The sequence below is a fragment of the Tenrec ecaudatus genome, chromosome 2, assembly GCF_050624435.1.
Source record: "Tenrec ecaudatus isolate mTenEca1 chromosome 2, mTenEca1.hap1, whole genome shotgun sequence".
In the NCBI taxonomy this organism is placed as follows: domain Eukaryota; kingdom Metazoa; phylum Chordata; class Mammalia; order Afrosoricida; family Tenrecidae; genus Tenrec; species Tenrec ecaudatus.
In genome coordinates, this window is record NC_134531.1 from 173,084,037 (window position 1) to 173,104,501 (window position 20,465).

The 20,465-nt window shown below is 37.6% G+C and overlaps 1 protein-coding gene across 3 annotated transcripts in view; it reads right to left on the bottom strand.

Annotated features, from left to right (window-relative positions):
- GABRB2 (gamma-aminobutyric acid type A receptor subunit beta2) overlaps positions 1-20,465 on the bottom strand; it is a 272,105-nt gene that overhangs the window by 37,787 nt on the left and 213,853 nt on the right. The window contains exons 6-9 of one of the 3 annotated variants that reach the window (XM_075543183.1): positions 17,410-17,547; positions 14,665-14,817; positions 10,941-11,185; positions 4,750-4,863 (exon numbers count right to left, since the gene is read on the bottom strand). In XM_075543183.1, the coding sequence (XP_075399298.1) occupies positions 4,750-4,863; positions 10,941-11,185; positions 14,665-14,817; positions 17,410-17,547 (650 nt within the window). Of the gene's footprint in view, positions 1-4,749; positions 4,864-10,939; positions 11,186-14,664; positions 14,818-17,409; positions 17,548-20,465 lie in introns of all 3 variants that reach the window. The other 2 variants (XM_075543185.1, XM_075543184.1) reach the window with 2 other exon arrangements.

Here is a 20,465-nt window from a genome sequence, read left to right on the forward strand (position 1 = left end):
ACTGCTCCTGTGAGTTTCCAAAGTTGTAACTCTTTCATCCAAAAAGTTCCCGTTACGGAATTGATAGCATTGTCTTTCTCCCCAGGAGCGGTGCACAGTCTTGAACTGCTGAACTTGTGGCGGCTAGTAATCCACTTTGTACCCACTAACACCACCAGGCCTCCTATTTAAGATCACAGAGACTTTAATCAACTTTAAATGTATCTTTTTCTTTCAATATCTTGGTTCATGTACTGAAATAAAAGAAGAGATGGTGAATCTGCTCCATGGATTAGCAAGCAAGTATGTACAAGTATGTATGCCGCTCCATCTGTTCACACCCAATGAATGACTTGGACTTTCATTATAGAAATATCATCCGATTTTGTGCTTTTATGCATTCTTTTTTAGAACCCAGCTTTTAAAAATAATTCAATTATGTTTTATTCTGTGATTTCAATGATCAGAATTACATAACGCTGATTCTACATAATAGCTGTAGTACTAAATACTACCACATGGCTTGTCCTATTTTAAAGTTCTTTATTCAACTAACTTGGAAGTAGAGTGTTCATTAGTTTTAACTAAAGACTCACAGATGCTCTGTTCCCAGAGAATGTGCATTTCAGGATAGAGTTTCTTTTGTCTTCCTATATCAACAAAAATATTCTTATGTTTGACTTTCCTTTCTTTCAGAAGCCTGTGAAACAATTTTATTGTCTAATGGAACTGTGTAATTCTGTGATTTATTTTGATAACTGTTTGGGGGGTGGGGTATGCTTTAATATTTTCACCGTCCTTGTGTGGTAGGCTATTTATTTTTTCTGACTGAAGCTTAGTAATTTCGGAAGAATATTTTAAGGTGTTGGTGAGTTTGCAATTTGTCTTCTTGTAACAGTGCATTCTTTTGGTATGCAGATATATTGCATGGCACAGCAGTTGAGAGTGCAGTTTCTGCAATCATATTTTCAGCCTAACAATTAGTTGTCTAACTTTATGCAAGCTAATTACCCTCACTGCGTCTCTGTTTGTCATCTGTAAAAGTATAATTACTGAAATATGGCATAATAATGACCTACAAGCCATAACATGTCGAAGCCTGCAGTGAACATCCCAGCAGTGTTTGTTGTTATTATAATCAGTTATCATCATTAGTTTAAAGTAGTTTTCCTAATCTACTTTCTTGCATATCTATTACCTTTTCACTAATTGATATTTATCTCTGCATTTTTCCCTTAGGTATTTATTATGATTTTTCATATCCTTAATTTACTTTTATACATTGAATTTTTTGCCACATTGTTTCATTTTTACATTTTTCCAGTTTTAAATATATCAATTTGTTTTTATAAAGATGGTTTTTCTTTATTGTCGCCTCTTGTTTATCTTTTCATCTTTGACTTGTGGTTTCAATTTTATCTGAATTTTTGGTGAGAAGGAAATTTTTGTTAAAGGCAAGTATAATCTTATTTTTAAGAATATTTTAAAGAGTCACCACGTGTATATTGCATGTCAAGCTCCTCTCTCCTCTTTTCACTCCAGTAGCATCTTTGCAAAGATGCCATGCTGCTTCTTTGGTGTGATGCTTCATCTGGAAGGAGACATTGCTATCAAATCTTGCCATTGGTCAAAGGCCACTTGCATGGAGTTTTAAATTCTGTTTGTCTTAATCTCATTGCTGTGATGTACCTGCCCCTCTGTATCATCTCATTTTGGATTGAGGGTTGATTGTTTTGTTGGGTTTCGCTTTCCTGTTGCTGTTTTATAATCTGTGGACAGTACATAGAGCAGAGTGGAACTGCACATTGGTTTTTATGTTATTATGTCTTTCTATTTTGCAACAATGTTCACTGTTAGGAACACAATTAGATATGTTTTTTTTGCTCTCTTTATCTTTTGAATAACTTGTGGATTGTGTGTATGAATGTGCAAGAGCAATGCCAAGCTCTCATATAGTGCTACTGGTTATATAAATTATAAAAATAGTCTAAGGAATAACTTGCATACATGTACCAACATTATAAAGGAATATATATTTTGATCAAGAAATTCCATTTGAAGAATGAATGCTTAAATGAATGATGTGATATGCATTCAATGAAAACTTTAGCTATGCTAGAATTTATATTTACCTATTCCACAGATATGAAAATGCAAAGGAAAGGTAACACTATAAACAATAGTCTTACTGCCCTTGAGTTGATTCTGACTCACAGAGCTCTTATAGGATACAGTAGACATCCCCTTTGGATTTCCAGGATTTTAGTTCTTTCACATTAAAAACTCACTGCCAACAAGTCGATTCTGATTTATAGTGACCCTGTAGAACAAGGTAGAACTTCCCCTGTTGGTTTCAGAGACTATATTTTTGTACAGGAGTAGAAAGTCTTATCTTTCTCTCTGGTATTGTACAAAACCTAAAAATGAAACTCCCTGCCATTGAGTCAATGGTGAGCTTCTAGGACAGGGTAGAACTGCCCCTGTGGGTTTTTGACACTGTACAAATTGAACTACAATCCCCATGGCCAGCTGTTAGAAACCACCAGCAACTCTGCAGAGAAAGACTGGACTTTCTACACTTGTAAACAGGTACAGACTTGGGAACACCCAGGGACTTACTGAGTCAGCCTTGCCTCAATGGCAGTGAGTTGAGAACTCTTTAAGGGAGTAGAATCCTTCATCTTTCTCCTTCAGAGCTGGCTGGAAGTTTTTAACTGCTGACTTTCAGTTAGCAACCCAGCACAGAACCCAACACATCATAAACACATGGGGAATCTAAAATTAAGCCCCACCAGGGCTCCTCAGTATTGTGAAAGGCTCTTAAAAACATGATTTCATTCAATTCTCTCAGTAACTATAGGATGAAGAAATCAGAGTTTTCAGTGCTTAGTTGAGGAACTTCAAGAGTAGAAAGGTCAACCGTGTCTAATGTCGCGCAGCTTATATCAGACAAAGCCTGAATGTGAACCCGATTTCGGTCTTTAAAAAGCCAACATCTGGAAAGTGCACATAACTGACACTACAGATTGTCACAAGGATTTCAATGTTATCACAGGTTACAGATGTCATAGGATCATCATTTGATCTTGTGAATACAAGTGCGAGTTTCGTGCACTCAAAATGCATCTTAAAATATTAGAGATTCTCAAAGGACAGAACAAAGGAAACCCAATAGGGAAAAGTGTGAACGAGAAGACATAAAGGTTCACGGTTCAGAGTAAAAATCACTGTACAATAGTTTTCACAAAATTGCTTATGAGTCAGAGGAAGAGTTCTTGCAAATTAGGATAAACATTGTAGGATCAAAGTATTATGAACTCTTTCAAACCACCATGGAACAATGTAAAGCACCAGGAATGCAGATTTCATTCAAACTTCCTAATTATCTAATGCTAGTTCTGAGTGGTCATGCTAATTTATCCATCTAATAGATGGCCAAGGTGTGTGCTTTGATTTTCATCTTGAAAAATTAAGTATTTGTTAATCATTTTCATCATATACGCAAACTTCAGGCAAACATAATTTCTTGTAAATGATTAATATTCTACCCAGAATGCTATTCAACCAAACCAGTCTATAACAATATCAATAATAATAGATAGGATAAAAACAAGAACATCAGCAAAATACATTCCATAGCCTATGAATGTAGACAGTTATGGAATGATTAGGGAATTTCGGCTAAAACAGTGACTGACACTGTTTCAATCACCTCTTCTTTGGCATGTTTTTAAGAATATCAATTTATCTAACATTGTTATTATGTACAGCACTATAAATATCGAAGTTAAAAGGCAACTTTAATAGCAAAACAGTAGCAATTTATAGGTTAACTACACCAACCACATATGCCAATCACCTGCCAATGAGATGTCAGGAATTTAGAGCAAGAGCAATGAAATTAAGGAAGACTATAATCCTTAGAAGATACAAAACCAAAAGTCCACTTAGCATCAAGTCCTCATGAAAAATATTTACAAGTATTTAATATCATTCACTGCCTCATACCAGAGGAAATTAAAAGCTAGGATTTGAAAAAAATGGATGATAAGCTGAATGGGGCAATTATTCTCATAATCAGTTTCAACCACTTTGGAGAGTAAGGGAAGTGATAACTTGACTCTTAAGCATTAGAAACACATGACGGTTCTGACATCATTTATGAGCCAAAATAAATTTTCTAGGGAGTTCTTCTGAGTTGGACGTCTTGACAAGGTGAAATCTCAATCATTGCCTCTTATCTGTTATTTTAATTGTGCTAAGGCTGCCAAAATAACACTTATTCAGAAAAAATGATGATAATAGAGCAACAAGGACTTGATGCAAGCATGAGATCTTTAGATAGAATTTAATAACTTAGGGCAGAAAACGTAGATTCCTGAATTATCAACAAACCACCCAAGAAATGCTTAATTTCCTTTACCAATACAGTCAACCAAAAGAAACATGACAACCACAGCAAAAGAAATGCCCATGAGGTTAAGTCCTCTCATAACAAACAAAAACAAATATCAAAACATGATCCATTTGCCTTTTTCTGTAGCAAGACAACAGCACCTGAATGGAACATGGCACTTAAGTTCACCATTGGGAAAGCAAACAGGCCAAAGCCACTAGGGCTTCATGAAAACATTTATCTTACTTTAAGTTTCTGTGGACACACGTGCCCAAGTCATCTACACAGAACCCATACAAAGATCCCAATGGAAAGCTAAACAAATTGGCTCCAACAGAAATACAAATAAATGGATTAAAAACTGGCTATCTAACCGTATAGAGAGAGAAATCGTAATTGGTAGTCCGTCTAGTTGGGGAGAGGTTTCCAGTAGGGTCCCACAAGGATCGATATTGGGTCCCATTTTGTTTAATATCTTTATAAAAAATCTGGAAGACAAAGTAGAGAATGTGCTAATTTAGTCGCTTGATGGCACTAGATCAGGATTGTAGGTTAACGTAAATTGGATATAGATAAATGCACTGGTCTTTAGAAAGCATAAGAAACGACCAATGCTAACAGAGAGTATGAATTATTAGTTTTCTTTCTAATGTATTATTTACTTAAAAAAATCTATTTCCAAGCACTAGAATTCAGTAGATTGAACCAATTTTAGTGGCTTTGCATTACAAAGATTAGGCAAAATGGACAAGGACAACATTGAGACTGACGACGTTATGAATGCAGAATAAAGAACACTCTTAAACGGAGATGTCTTGGGTGCAACTTCGTTTCAACTACTGGTTGTGCGTCTCCCCAAACATGAGAATATTTGAGGCATTTAAGATAATTTTAAGACACATAGGAGTCAAGATGCTAAAAAAACAGTAATAATGAAACTCTCAAATATGCATATACGTAGTAGTAAAAAGAAAATAAAGAAGGAAGCAATATAATCCTTAAAAGAGAACACTGCAAACTTAAAGGCCTCAGCAAAAACAAAGGGTGAAATCCATCAAAAGCAAAAGGTGAAGTGCACATGCGCGCGCACACACACGTGGAAGAATGCAAGACGTAATAGGAAGGACTCTCCTAAACCTAAAATGAAAAGTGACACATTTTAACACTAGTCCAAAGAAATCATGGGAAAACTATGCAGAAGGTCTCCAGTTGACGTGAAATTTATATTTTAAAAGTTGGTAGATGATACTCTTAACAACTGAGGAAATGGCACTTGCTTTTAACCTATGATTTGTGGGCAAGCAGATATTTTGTTTTGCTTGATTTTCAGTTGAGGTAAACTGCAGTGAATATATAACTGATGTATAAACAAGGGGCTCTGGTGGCATGTTGGCTAAGAAGTAGCAGTCTGCTTCCTTCAAGATTTATAGCCTTGGAAACCCTTTCTACTCTGTCCTATAAATTGATATTGTAAGTTGGAATCGACTCCAGGATAGTGGGCGTGGGTGGGTTTCAGTGGCTCTTTGGATACCTGGTTATGCAGTGTTTAATAACCTCGACTAATCCATCAGCTCTCCACTGAAGAAGGAAGTAAGAGTGCTTCCAGAAAGATCTCTAGCTTTGGCCTCACTTTGCGTCCACTGCTCCGTAGGGTCACTGCAAGTTAGAATCAACTCAAAGGCCGTGGGCTTGACTTGCTCTTGGTGGATGGAATGATGAGGAATCAAGTTTTATTTATTTATTTCTTCCCTTTACTGAATTACTGGCTACAGATAGGGAAATCCCAATCAAAGCTCAGAATTTTTGTTAACTTTCCAGCACAGTATTGAACCTCACTCATACAATTCCGTCGATGCTAACTCATAGCAATCCTATATGACAAGGTAAAACGCTTCTTGTTCGTTTCTGAGACTGCAACTCTTTCACGGAGTAGATAGCTCCATCTTTCTCCCAAACACAAGTGCTAACCTTGAGGATCTCATGCCACCAAGACCCCTACAATCTTGGAAAGTGTATCAGGTAAATGATGGTGCAATAATTGATAAAGAGCTATACTTTATTCCTTGGTTAAAATAAAAAGTCATGATAAACTAGTACAGAAAATAAAAAAAGAAAATGTAGAAATATGCTGTTAAAGCAACACGTTGATAAGCTTCCCACTTTCATCCCTTGCTGACCGCAGAACAGAGCACAAGTTAAAGAGCACTTTGGGCCATCTCCTACACTGCTTCCATATTCAGGAAACTGCCAAAGGGAGGTGAAACTCACTCCCTCTCCTAGGGACTGATTTGTCCAGAGCACGCAACAAATAGTCAATCTTCAAAAAACAAAAAGACTTCAAGATTACACTTAAAAAGAAGGGCAATCTTGATCAGAAATGGGCATTATCCACGATTCCAGGAAAAACAACAGCAAACACTGTATAATTAGAAAAGAAAGTGAATTTCCTTGGGGGGGGGGGTGGGTTCATCCTGGGTTAAAGAAGTAAATATGGCAAAAGAGAATGTAGGTGGTGCTTGTCGTTATTTTCATTAATATAATCAAGATGTAGTGCATGTTCTAGTATGAGAAATCACTGATAAAGTTTTAAATAGCTAGTTTGCTATGACTTGACAGTTAATTAATAGTGTCTAAAACATGCTATCTTGCTTTGACTTTAAAACATCTGATATGGAATGTGTATTCCTAGAAAGCACTCTTTTCTAGGGCCAGGATTGCATCTTACACGCGACAGCATGTAAACACACAAGCAGGCATTACAAATAGTCCTGGACATTGTAAAAATGTTAAACAATCATGTTAGATAGTGTTTGTGTCAATTTTTACTTCTTATTAATTGCTTGCCATGAGTGCTCCTCCCTTGTACAATATCACAAATCTTCGTCATAACAGCCTCATTAATGACAGAGGGATTAAGGGTATTTTACAGATTAGGAAACTGAAGGGCCAGAATGGCTAGATCCCTTCTCTGTCACACAGTTTTTAAATCAGTGGGTACAACTCAAGCCTAATTGTTTAAAACATATTTGCTAAGAATCATTGTGTTAAATCAAAGTTCCTAATCTCTCAATTGTTATACATTCCGATCAAAAAGACAGAATAAATAACTTTTGCTAAAATATTGCATTGATAAGACAAGTATCCTTATTTTTAGGGCCTTAGTTTCTCATATATGCAACCATGACTAGCGCACAGTTCCTCAATATCAGTATGATTGGCAGCTTGGGTTAGATAATTCTTTGTTAAGGGATAGTTATTTGTGAAGCGTATAGAACTTTTAGCAGCATCCCTGACCTCTGCCTATTAGATGGTAGTAGTAGCAGTCCTCCTTAGCCCTGACAAGACACATGTCTCAGGGATCACCGTTGCAGGGTCCTCAGGAACTAGAAGAGTTCTAGAACTCTTCTACAACTCACACTATATGGTGTGATCTGTGGGTCCAAACTCAGCTGAGCGTTCCAACCCAATGACCCTGTCTCTGCTCTCCCTCAACCCACTGAGGCTCGTACCTGACGCTTTCCAGGTCCCAGGTTCTAGTCAACCTTTACTGATAGTCTTGAATGTATCATTTATATGAAAATTAGGTAGAAGGAAGTGAAAAGGAAATCGGATGTTATCATTTAAGTTTGCACTAGACAGCTGATTCAAGGCTCATTTCAAACTGTACATTCTTTGTTCTTCCTTCTTGATTAAACCTATTATATGAAGAAAATCGTAACATGAAATTAAAAAGCACTCTTTCAATGGATGCTCTGAGAGAGCAATAATGATACATTGGAATCTAGTGACAGAGTCCAATAATTGAAACTTTGGAAATAGAGAGAAATTGATAATATCCAAGCCCTCCTAGTATTAGCTTTCAAAAGCCATCCACAAAATTCAAATCCTTATAAATAGTATCTTCGGAGAAAAAAGAGCCTTTCATTATAGTCCAACATATCTTATAACATGCACATTTCTGTTGCCAATTGGTTTATTTTAACTCTTGGCAACCTCATGTATTAAATAGTACATAGAACTGCTCCAGAGAGCAGTAGTGGTTGTAATTGTTATGACGGCAGATTGCTAATGCCTTTCTCCTGTGGTACTAATGGGTGATTTCAAACTGTCAACTTGGACATTAGCAGTTAAGCACAAGTAAGTTTTGCCACACGGGGATCTTGGTTATTAAGAGAGTAAATCGTTTTCTGATTACTCTGAGAGTAAACAGTTCAAAATGTAACACCAGAACTACGGATATATGGAAAATATGGACAACCTGAAAGTGGCCACAGAGCTTTCTCCAATAAAACATTATTAATAGAAGATATGGTGTACTATTCTTGGAATTACACCGAATTTAGAAATATTAAAATGTTAAAGAAATAGTCAATTCATTTTATGGTTAACAATTCCAAATGTTTTTAAAGTACTACTCTTTTCTTAATCCCATCACTAAGAACTACTTATCAAATTGAGTACTGTATTATTAACATCATTTAATAGGGCACATGTTAGAATAAAACATTGTTTGCTTTGTTTTTGAAGGGGCTTCCTAAATCTGCAGGAGGAAGATGAGCCTTTCTACTCCTGAAAAAGAGTTCACCATGGAAACCCCAAGAAGCCAACAGTCTCCCTTGTCCCATAAGGTGGCTGAGTGACAGAACTGATTCTGTGGTAGTGAGTAGAAATACGCCTAAACTTGATTTCCATGAAAATACATCTGTAAATATATATAAGTAGAAAGTTGTAGAACTGACTTGCCCTTTTTTGTAAGTCAAGGCAGGTCACTGAAACTCTGCTCCAAAGCGTCAAAAGCAGCAATTCTGAACTTTGGCTGCAGATTAATAATCTGGGGGGACCATGGAACAGAATTTGAAATTCTCAGGAAGTCTAGACTTTTCGGAGTCATTGAAGGTTGAAGAACACTTGGAATTATTGCTCTGAGATAATAATTAAACTTAAACTATAAATTAAAATTATTCCCTGAAGTTTGCTTTGCAGCATTAGTAAAGCCTATCTGCCTAAAGCATTATACTCTATGAAAGAACTACTATCTTGGATCAGAATGAAAACAGCAACTCAAAAGATTAGATAGGAGCATTCAGAAAAAGCACCGGTACGGTGACACAGCTTGAATGAGGTGAACATCACTGAGTTGCTTTTTGGCATTGCTAAACTGATGTATGTTTTATCTATAGTCTCGATATTTTAAAAAAATGCAGACTTAAAAAAGTTATGATGCCTAAGCAAACTTCAGGACAATTTAATCAGAATTTTGGGCATGGGATTAATGTTTTATTAACTTTTAATGACCTCTAGATCAGTTCAATGGACACTACAGGTTAAGACCTGGTGCCTTACAGACTCAATAGCATTCACATTATGCAGACTTTTTCTTTGTCTATTACTGCCTTAAGCTCTTTAGCGATCTGGTATAGCCAAGTACGTCATTGATTTTTTGTGGTATAGGTGGTGGGTATTGAGTCATAAGGTGTTATTTAAGAGAGAAAAAATACTCCTTTTTCAATTTTACTTTTATCTCTGTTTTCATTTCTCTAAGACGCAAGATTCAGCGTTTCCACTAACTGCTGATCTCTCATTTTGTCAAAGAAAACCCAGAACTTGGGGCAAGATCTTTCACTGCACAGCAGTGTAATCTAGAATCTAGTAGCATCATTTTATTTTTATTTACCACTTTTATAGTAATTGTCCAGTATTTTAGTAATTTGGATCCACAGGAGCAGTACTACTTTCCCACGATGTCACTCAGTCAGAAATAACTCAATGGCAGTGAGGTTTTTTGTTTGTTTGTTTGTTTTTTCAAAGACTGGTTTGAGTGACAGGAAATCTATTTTCATTACATTTAAAAGTAATTGAATGCGAACGTGCATGCATATCCATTCTGCATAGTATTTGTCTGATCTTAAATAAGCATTTTGGAAAATTTTAAAAAAAGTAATCGAATGCAAAACATAAAATAAATACATTGTGCATTATACTCATATATAGAAAATTATAAAGGTGGCTCTTAGGTGACTAAAGTTTAGGTAACCAAGGTTCAGATAACCCTACTGTTACTGGCAAAGGAAATACGAAGAAGAAAACATAAGCCTGTGTAAGAAGCACAGCCAGAATGGCTTCTTGGAGGCAAGGATGGTGAGACTTTGTCTTGCACACATTGCACATGCTATCGGGAAGGAGCATTGGAGTGAGTTCCAATAAAGTAATGTCAAGAAGAAAGGAGACCCTCGATGTGATGGATTGATAGCGTACCTACAACTATAGACTCAAATATTGCAAAACTCATAAGGAGAGTGTAGGAGTAGATAGTGTTTCTCTTTTACACAGGGCTGCTATGAGTTGGAGGCAATGCAATGGCTATTGGAAAAGTTATCTAAAGATTGAGTCAAAAACTTGAGTACCAACCCTGCTTGTATCACTAATTATCAGCATGGTTTGGGGAAGGCTACACATTTTCACATCTAGGCCTCAGTTTCCTCATTTGTTAAATAGATCATGAACCTGTTTTGCTAGCATTCTTCTGTGAGATAAGAAGCAAAAAGGGTTTGCCCTCTGAATGTACCTTGTTTACATCCAGGCGCATCTTCTCATTGTTGGCACTAGCAGCCTTCTCAGCTGCTTTCTTCTGGCGCTGAGGTCCCCTTCCAAAGAAGATGTAGTTCACCAGGGCATACTCCAAGAGGGCCATGAAAACAAAGACAAAGCACCCCATCAGGTACATGTCGATGGCCTTGACGTAGGGGATTTTGGGAAGTGTCTCACGGAGATGGGTGTTGATTGTGGTCATTGTCAGAACAGTTGTGATTCCTGGAAAAAATAAGAATTGATGTGATAATGCTTGATACTTTCATCATGGTTAGAATAGTAAATTCTTTCAATTAATTCCTTCAAAGATCATAAAATATGTGTGCCTATTGAATAATGTGATATGCTTGGATATAGGCATGCATCATTAATTCACTGTCAACCTTAGCCACTTGGGGACATTTTCTTTTATACTTTTATATCCACTGGGGGGTTAAAAGAGGAAGTAGAAGTTATTCTGTACATGTGTGTAGAGTGGCAGGTAAAAATATGGAAGAATTCATTCTTGTGGTCCTATGGGGTCTGTAATGAGAGAATGAAGGATCCCTGAAGGTGTCGTGGTTATGTGTTAGGCTGTGATCCATATAGTAGGCAGTTGGAACCCACCCGAAGCTCCCCAGGAGAAAGACGGGGCTTTCTACCTCCGTACACAATCACAATCTCAGAAGCACACAGTGGGGTGCTGTGAGTCAGCATTGACTCAGTGGCAGTGGCAAGGAGGGAATGGAGAATTCTGAATAGGTGCTATCTGGACGATAAAAGTTGGTAGAGCTGAGGCCATTGGTGGAGAGAAATTTTTATAAAAAGGCTGACTTAAGGGCTGAGTGGTCATCCATCATGTGTCTTAAGAAAGTCAGATTGAGTACCTCATGGGACACAATGGAAGAAGGGTGAGGGAAGTGAAGACCTAAGTAAAGAGAGCATAATATGAAACTAAAGAGGAAGTTTGAACTTAAAATTGAAGGGCAGGCAGAATCACCTAGGTCAGTGCTCACCCTTTAGACATTACTCTGATCGTAGAGCAGGTACAGAAGACGCATGCAACAATGGGGGAGTGGGAAAACACACACATACACACAATCAATTTCAGAATAATCCAAGTAAATGAGGAAGGGAAACCAATTAATATAACAACAATACGGATGAATTGAAGAATGATTATAAGCATTTGGAACTAAGGCGGAAGGTGGTAGATAAGCCTTCATGTGTTTTTCAGGAGTGAGCAACTAGGAATCCAATGCTGAAATAGATAATACCAAAGTTAGATAATACACCTTTGACACATCACTTCATCTCCAGCAGTGGGGAGCAGGTTAATACACATGTTTGACACATCACTTCATCCCCAGCAGTGGGGGGCAGTTTATCTCAAAGGTATAATCATAAGGCAGGTGGAAATATGCTTAGCTAACACACTGGGAGTCAAGAGTCTTAAGCATGGTGAGGCCCATCTCTGAATCAAAATAGTGATATGAAAACAGACTAAACTTAGCGATCAAGATCACACAGATGGAAAGCTTCAATACACCCTTTGTACTGAAGCCATTGTGACTCACAACCCTGTGGCCTCCCATTACTCAGCATCACAGTTCAGAAATTGTTTATTTCTTTGATAACGTGGGACCTAAATTTCCAATGTAATCTTACCACTTGAACAGAACCGCAATTTTTGGTTTTGCTACATGCTCATGAGATAGTTATAGTAGAAATACACTTGAACATTGATTCGAAGCAGTCAGAAAAGTCTAGGCCTTGGTTTAGATCTAGACATCTTATAGTCTTTTAACTTCCAATGAAACTAATAATTTTGTAATATATTCAGTTTTATATTCAAAATTTCAACTACAGTTTGTCCAAGACCATATGTCTATAATAAAAGTGAACATGATGGTTTTACTATTTATCTAAATTCCATCTTAAAGTATTTCTGCACCTAGTAATTCTTAGTCATTGCCATCAAATCAATTCTGACTCATAATGACACTCTGAGACATGGTAGGACTGCCCCTGTGGGTTTCTGAGACCATAACTCTCGATGGGCAGAGGAAAGCCTCATCTTTCTCCCACAGAGCAGTTTTCAAACTTCTGATCTATGCACCAACAGCCCAAGGCATAACCCACTACACTACCAGTGGGCTCCTGAACCTAGTAATCACATCGAATTGCTCACATAAAAGTATTTTATAACATGCTTTATAAATCACTACATTGTTTTTTATTTCTATAATAGACATAGATAGATTTCAATTTTGGAAAAGTAGATTGTAAATTTTGTGTATTTCTTTTATCACACCTATTTGCTGAGCTTCATTCTCTGTTTGAGATGCTCGGGACACAACAGACACAGGACCCAGTGGGGACCCTTCCTTGATGGATCTTCATTCGTATGAGGGAGGTCTCTTGTCCCAGAATCACATCAGTGTTAATTATCACTCTAGACAGAAGAGGATGATGAACATACTCTAAGAGGATAGGTCATGGGGCACTTGACTCAGAATAGGAGAGCATCTCTTTTCCATTCCACCCTTGAAACACAGCACTCAGAATTAAACTCATTAAAACTGTAATTAAATCATGCCATTTCTCTGTTTAGCGGCTCTGTCTTTTGCTCCCAAAGGACGTGGAGTTCCATAGTCTACAAACAAATTCATGATATTTTGGTTACCACTCCCCATCATTATCTTTACCACTTCCATCAGCACTTACTGAACTTCTTCGCACTTTGGACATACTTGGGCCACTCTTACCACAGACTTTGCGGCTGCCTGAAACATCCACCCAAGAGCTGTTCCCTCGGCTTCTTTAGGTCTTTGGTCTACCGATGACCTCTGATTACATGCAATTCTGGATAGCTAGAATGGGCTCCTGGGCAAGCTCAGTCCTTCTTACTTTACTTTGTTTCCTTCTATACACTTACTATATTATTTGATTTGCCTAAGTTCCCGAGAGACACTGCTGTTTGACAAGTATGAATTATATCTGACATATTCTCAATATTTAACATTTATTTATGAATGACTAAATGAATGACCCATCCAAGAAACCAATAATGGAATTGAGATCTCATGATATAAGGATTAACAATATAACATTTTTAAAGGAAATAATCCGAGAGAAAATAATAAAGATCTTGTGAAAGGATATACAATCACTACTTCTGAACTAACAGCCTAAAACTTTCCAGGATATAAAATTAATGCCTCTAGTTTCACAACACACAATCAGGCATCTGTTAAGCAGTTGCATGGACACTTCTTCAGCATGCTTACTTTGTGTTTCTTGCCCTCTGTTAGGGCACTTTACGATGGTAGTAAGTTCTCATTACCATTGCTTGTCACTACAAGTCGTGTAGCTTGCTTAGGGGAAAATGCTTTAAAAGGTGGCAGAAACTCTTCCCAGGTCATGATTCACAGATACAAATTGATCAATTAGGCAAGGAAGATTACATGAACTTTGCTTCAAAGAAAATATTAAATTGATGAGACAAATTTCATTACTAACAGTATACAGTTAACTAATTTTAACATGAGAGAATTTTAATTTGTGTTTAATTGATTTAATGCTGAATCAGTTCACCTAAAGCCTCAGAACCAAAGTCTTATACTGTGTGATGCAGGTCTCTTCTTATATCATAAATCCTGGTAAGGAATACATGCATGCATTGGTGTTCACCCACTATAAAAAGTTGAAAAATGGCCTACCTAATGCCACTCTTGCAGCTGAAGCATCATAGTTAATCCAGAAGGAGACCCAAGAGAGGATGGTGATCAGTATGGAAGGCATATATGTTTGCAGGATAAAGTAACCGATGTTTCTCTTAAGCTTAAAGCTGAGAGATAATCTGGGATAGGAACCTAGAAAGACAATTTTAGAATATTAGCATTATCAATCAGTATCATATAAACAAACAAACAAACAAAACCAGTACCATGAGTCTCTTGTAACTTACAGTGACCCTCTACAGGGTTTCTGAGACTGTAGATCTTTATCGGAGCAGACAGTCTCATTTTTCGCCCATGGAGCTGATAGCATGCTGGAAAACTAAACTTGTTAGCAATTTAATGCATTGTGCAAAGGTAATTTATTTTAAACACTCTCGAATAGTTTGCTTAACTTCCAAAATTAAATGGTAGCTTTTGATGAAGAGGACTTTCCTGAAAGCTCAGGGCTTCTCATTATCAAGAGTTGGTTTGTGTAAAATGCATCCTGTATTTGGTGACATCACCATCCAAAGAACCGCAGCTCTTACTTACCCAGCATATATAACAGGATTAAAGAGAGTTATTCTCTGGAAGTGTGATAAAAAAGACCCTTTGTGGCCTCCCTCTGTCAACTCTTTCAATTTTTTCTTTCAGTTAATTCATCTTTCACATTTTATCATCTATAGAAAAAGACTTAGGACATGATGGAATAGACTGGAAGCCACAGGATACAGTTAAATATGGAATCACTGTCAAGATCTAAGGCAACACAGAAGCCCCCTGAAATGTTATGTACATTTGTTATGTATATGCATTAAAAAGTAATTTATCCCTTTTATCAGATTTCCAAAGCAATTCCTAATTCACAGAAGTGGAGAATAGCTGTTTTTAAACAATGTCTGTGGGAGGTATGACTAAGGAAATGGTGCCCTAAGGCTAGGTTCTTTGGTTATGGTGATCAGGGAATTAGCAGGGAGAAGACATGCTTACTAATTGATAGGCTGCTTTCTTTTAGCCCCTGTGAAGCTAACCAAGAGTCTAAATGTGAAAGTAAGAATACTAATCATAAAAGTCAGTGTTTTTTGTTTTGTTTTCATAGGGTCTTTCCTTCTGGAAGGAAATTTTGGGGAAATTTTGGGGGGAAATTGTTTCACCATTTGCTTTAAAACTACAAGCTACTTTGAAATCTTATGAATGCACAAGGTTCCTGTCCCACATAATGTACAGGGACATAATGTGGTGAAATTCTTTGCAGAAGGGCATTTGAAAATACACAGCTAGAATATTAGTTATGTCTGTGCCTCAGGGGTTTATTTCAAAAAGGAAAACAAAATGAAGCACATTCCTGTAAGATTTAATTGTTTAAATAAATACCTAATAAATTACTTTTTCTGTTTTCTTTTCTGTTGTTAGGAAAAATACAACACCAAAAATCGTTTTGCCGATGAAGCTGCATCTGGCCATCCCAAACTCAATAGTGAAAGAGCAGACAGGGAAAGCCTCAGCACAACCTGAAAGTGTGGAAGACATTTTAACTCCAAAGCAGAAGGTGAGGCTGTTTAAAGGCATCCCTGCCTTTTGAGGACAATGCAAGATCCCACTATCTGGCTTTTCTGGAGGAAATTCCATTGCAATTGGACTTCATTGGACTACCACTTGGCTATCTCAAGTATACTTTGGAGGATCATATCAGTTATGTGTAATGCATAAAATTTGGGTAACCAAGAACTCCAGTTATTTCTGCCTCCTTCAGTCCCTGCTTTATGATCTCAGAATTTACCCTTGTCGGATGTCAACGGAAGTCCAAACACATAGCATGCTAGGGGAGAAGGGACCGGAACAGGAAGGGTCACAGGCACTGCTTTCTCACGCTTGTAGTTAGGCCCTCTGAGACCGATCTTCCTCTCTCTTCCCTTCTTCTGTCTCTAGCAATTAATCCTGTCCCTTCCAAATGAGAGACACATAAATGAGCTGGCAGCTTTGCTTTGGTTGACTTTTGGAAGATAATTGGATGGGTTCAGAACTAAAGTTGAAGGTATGCTGGAAACTAAGCTTTTGGGTCTGATCTAAGTGACACAGAGTCAAATTTTGGATTCCCAGGAATGTTCTCTTGACAACTTTCAGTGTGAGAGGTCAACATTGAGACGTTGAATGGAGATAGGATTGAGACAAAGAATGTGAAGTTGAGAGTTTCTTTATTAGAGTAGGGAAGGAGCTGGAGGCGGGGGGAGGGGAGGGAGAGCAGAGAAAGGGACAGGAACACCTTGAGCTCCTGGGCAGGTTCTGAGCCTCAAGGAGTTAGGTCAGGGAAGTCACAACTTGTCGGTGAGGTGGTGGGAGACATATAGGGCTCGAGCTAAGGAAGTTTACCTTGACAAAAGGAAGGGAGATTTTTTTTTTTTATTGCTTGCAGCTGCAGGGCCTGTGGGAAGTCATCTTGTTGTTCATAAGCCAGCTCTCTGGAGTGCTGGGCAAGGGGCTATACAAACTTGCCTGGGAAGATAAATTGCTTCCTGGGATGTTGCGGAAGGGGGTACACAAACCCGATCTGTAGGGAAAAGCTCTTTGGAGTGTTGGGGAAGCAGTTGCATAGTTCAATGGGTCATCATCCTCCTGAGAGGCTTGGAAAGGGGCTTTGATATTTCATCTTCCTCAGAAGCCTGAGAAGAGGTGGGGGCTGGCCGGACCAGACCGGGCCCAAACACAGTAGACACCTTACCTTAGACTTTCCTCCCAGATACAAACCTGTGGAAAAAACCACTTTCTTGGTGATGAGTTTGTAATCTACAATGGAGAATTGTGGAAGTTCAATCTTTGTCACTCCTGTTACTGCGTTGTCATCCCCACGCCAGTAAAACTCAATGTCATCAGTTGTATAGCCATCTGTGGAAGAACACACACACAGAAACACACGGAGACGCAAAACAGACACACAGAACAAAGAATCCATATTTAGAAGATGAGCACTGTACGTAGTAAAAGCTCCAGCTTACTGACAGACAATCAGGTATCAGGCCAAACACTTGAAGTAAATTACTGCATGTAGTCAGTCCTTCAAGCATGTCTATGGGGGTTGTTACCAGGTCATATAAGGTTTATTGAGATTAATATATTACATTAAGTCTCAAAACTAAGACGAGGCATATTTGAGACTAGGAGCTAGGTTTATCTGAATATGAATCACATTAATGTAAGCATTTCATGGCCCTGGGATATATTCTAAAAGAAAAGATACAAAAACCAGATGTCAGCACAGCACAGAAATATTTGAATTACAATGTATTTTATTTTAAAGTAAAAAAATAAGTGAGATAAGTAATCATGGTCATCAATTTTTTTACATTCATATATGTGATTTCCTTCTTTGATTTTGAAGAATACTGAAACAAACAAACAAAAATTCAAAAATTCACTGCCATCAAGTGGATTCTAACAGCAGCCCTAAAAGATAGGGTAGAACTGCCCCCTCTGAGTTTCTGAGGCTGTAACCAGGAGGTTTCTACCAGGAGTAGAAAGCCCATCTTTTTCCTGAGGAGAGACTGATAGTTTCACACTACTGACTTTTCAGATTGCAACCCAATGTGTAACCATGATGCCACACAGGTAACAAAAATCTCTAAGTTAAAAATATACAACTCAATAATAGGAAATTCAAATGGCTTTTTTTCAATAGTAAGTACATATGTATAGCATATAAAATAAAGCACAGTATACATGATTCTACTCATTCAGAAATTAATTTTTGATACTCAACAGTGCCTGGTAACTAGAAATAGGATTTTCAATAATAAAGACACATTCTCTACTAAAATGACACTTTCAGTAAATGGGGTAAAGTAAAACTTTAAACACTAGGTATATAAAATAATAAGGAGTATATATAATAATGAATATATATGTTAAGGACATATTAATTATAATGAATAAGCATACACATAATTGCAATAGTGCCATAAAAGGAAATATGAATGAAATCCAGTGCATATTACTAATATTTTACAAGCATCCCCAAATCAAGCAAAACAACTAAAGAAAAGAGTATACATTATATAGAGGACTATGACATATATCTCCTTATATAAATTTTGACACTGGACAGTTGAATCTTTACAAGCCTAGGAGGCAGTTAGACAGGTGTGGTTGCACCAATTTAAAATCAACAAAGCAAATAAAAATACTGCCTAGTCTCTTTGATACATAATTAGTCTTATACCAAGTACTAGAATGCTAATCCTGTGGCTTTAGCTTCAGATAGTTTTCAATAGACCACATCTCTAAAGAGAGGGGATGAAATCTCCAAAGAAGATGGTAACAAATGGTTTTCTCAAAGTAGGATTCCCTCAGTTTGACAATGTACATTGTATAGCATAGCTTGCACTTTTATAGAACACTACAGTGATATGGACTCCTAAGATAGGGCACTCATCTATATCGGATGCAGAAATATATATTGTTTCATATTTTTAGAGGAAGAGCTACTGAGCATTTGAATGCCTCATACTATAAGTTTGGAGTGATGATTTGGAGATGAAAATAAAGGCATACATGGTCTGGGAGTATAAGGGAGAAGGGGAGGTGGGAGAAAGGAAGGGGGGTAGGGGAACCAATCCAGGGACAAGGGAACAACAAGTGAACTAAAATCAATGGAAAGAGGAGCATAGGATGCCTAATGAGTCTTAATCAAGGGTAATGTAGCAGCAAGGAATTGCTAAACCTGACTAAAGACTGAACATGATGGTAGGATAAGAGGAAAGTAAAAGGAAACAGAGGAAAGAACCGGGAGGCAAAGGACATTTATAGAGGCATATATATAATGAGAGTGAAATAGAACCATTTCCTCATATCATTTACCCAGATATCAAAAGATGTAGTGTCTGGGGTTGTAAAGGCTTGAAGATAAACAAGCGGCCATCTAGCTGAGAAACAACAAAGCACACATGTTAGAAGCATACCTGAGCCTGTGTGATCATGAGGTGTTGATGGAATCAGGTATCAGGCAGCAAAAACCCAGAATAAAATCATACCCAATGTGAATGGGGGTGAGGAATGGAGCGGAGACCCAATGCCAATCTGTAGACAGTTGGATATCCCCTCACAGAGGGGTCACAGGGAAGAGATGAGCCAGTCAGGGTGCAGTATTGCACCGATGAAACACCCACGTTCCCACTAGTTCTTTGGTGCTTCCTTTCCCTTACTATGTCTACCTTCCAAATCGGATTAAACCAGAGCATGAACACTGCTACAGATAAGAGCCTGCAAGACAGGGAATCCAAGATAGATAAACCCCTCAGAGTCAACAATGAGAGTAGGGATACCAGGAGGATTAGGGGAGGGTTGGGGAGAACAAGGGGAATTGATCACAAGGATCACACTATAACCCCCTCCCAGGGAGATGAGTAATGGGAAAGTGGATGAGCAGCGATGGAGGACGATGTAAAATATGAAAATAAATATCTATAACTTATCAAGGGTTTGTGAAAGAGGGAGGGAGGGAGGGGGGAGAAGTGGGGAACTGACCTCAGAAGCTCAAGCCGGAAGACAATACTTTAAAAATGATGGTAGCGGCATAGTACAAATGTGCTTGACACACTGGATTGTGATAAAAGATATGAGTGCCCCAATAAAAGTAAGAAAGAAAATAAAACAAAATTAGGGAGATTGAAATGAAGAAAATATATTGAAACCATTGAATTGCGTGATATGTGAATTATATGTTAATAAAATGTATTTTATAATAAAACGTTTTTGTTTATCTATAAATGCCATAAATTATATTTGAATAAAAGTAGTGTAGTTTTAAT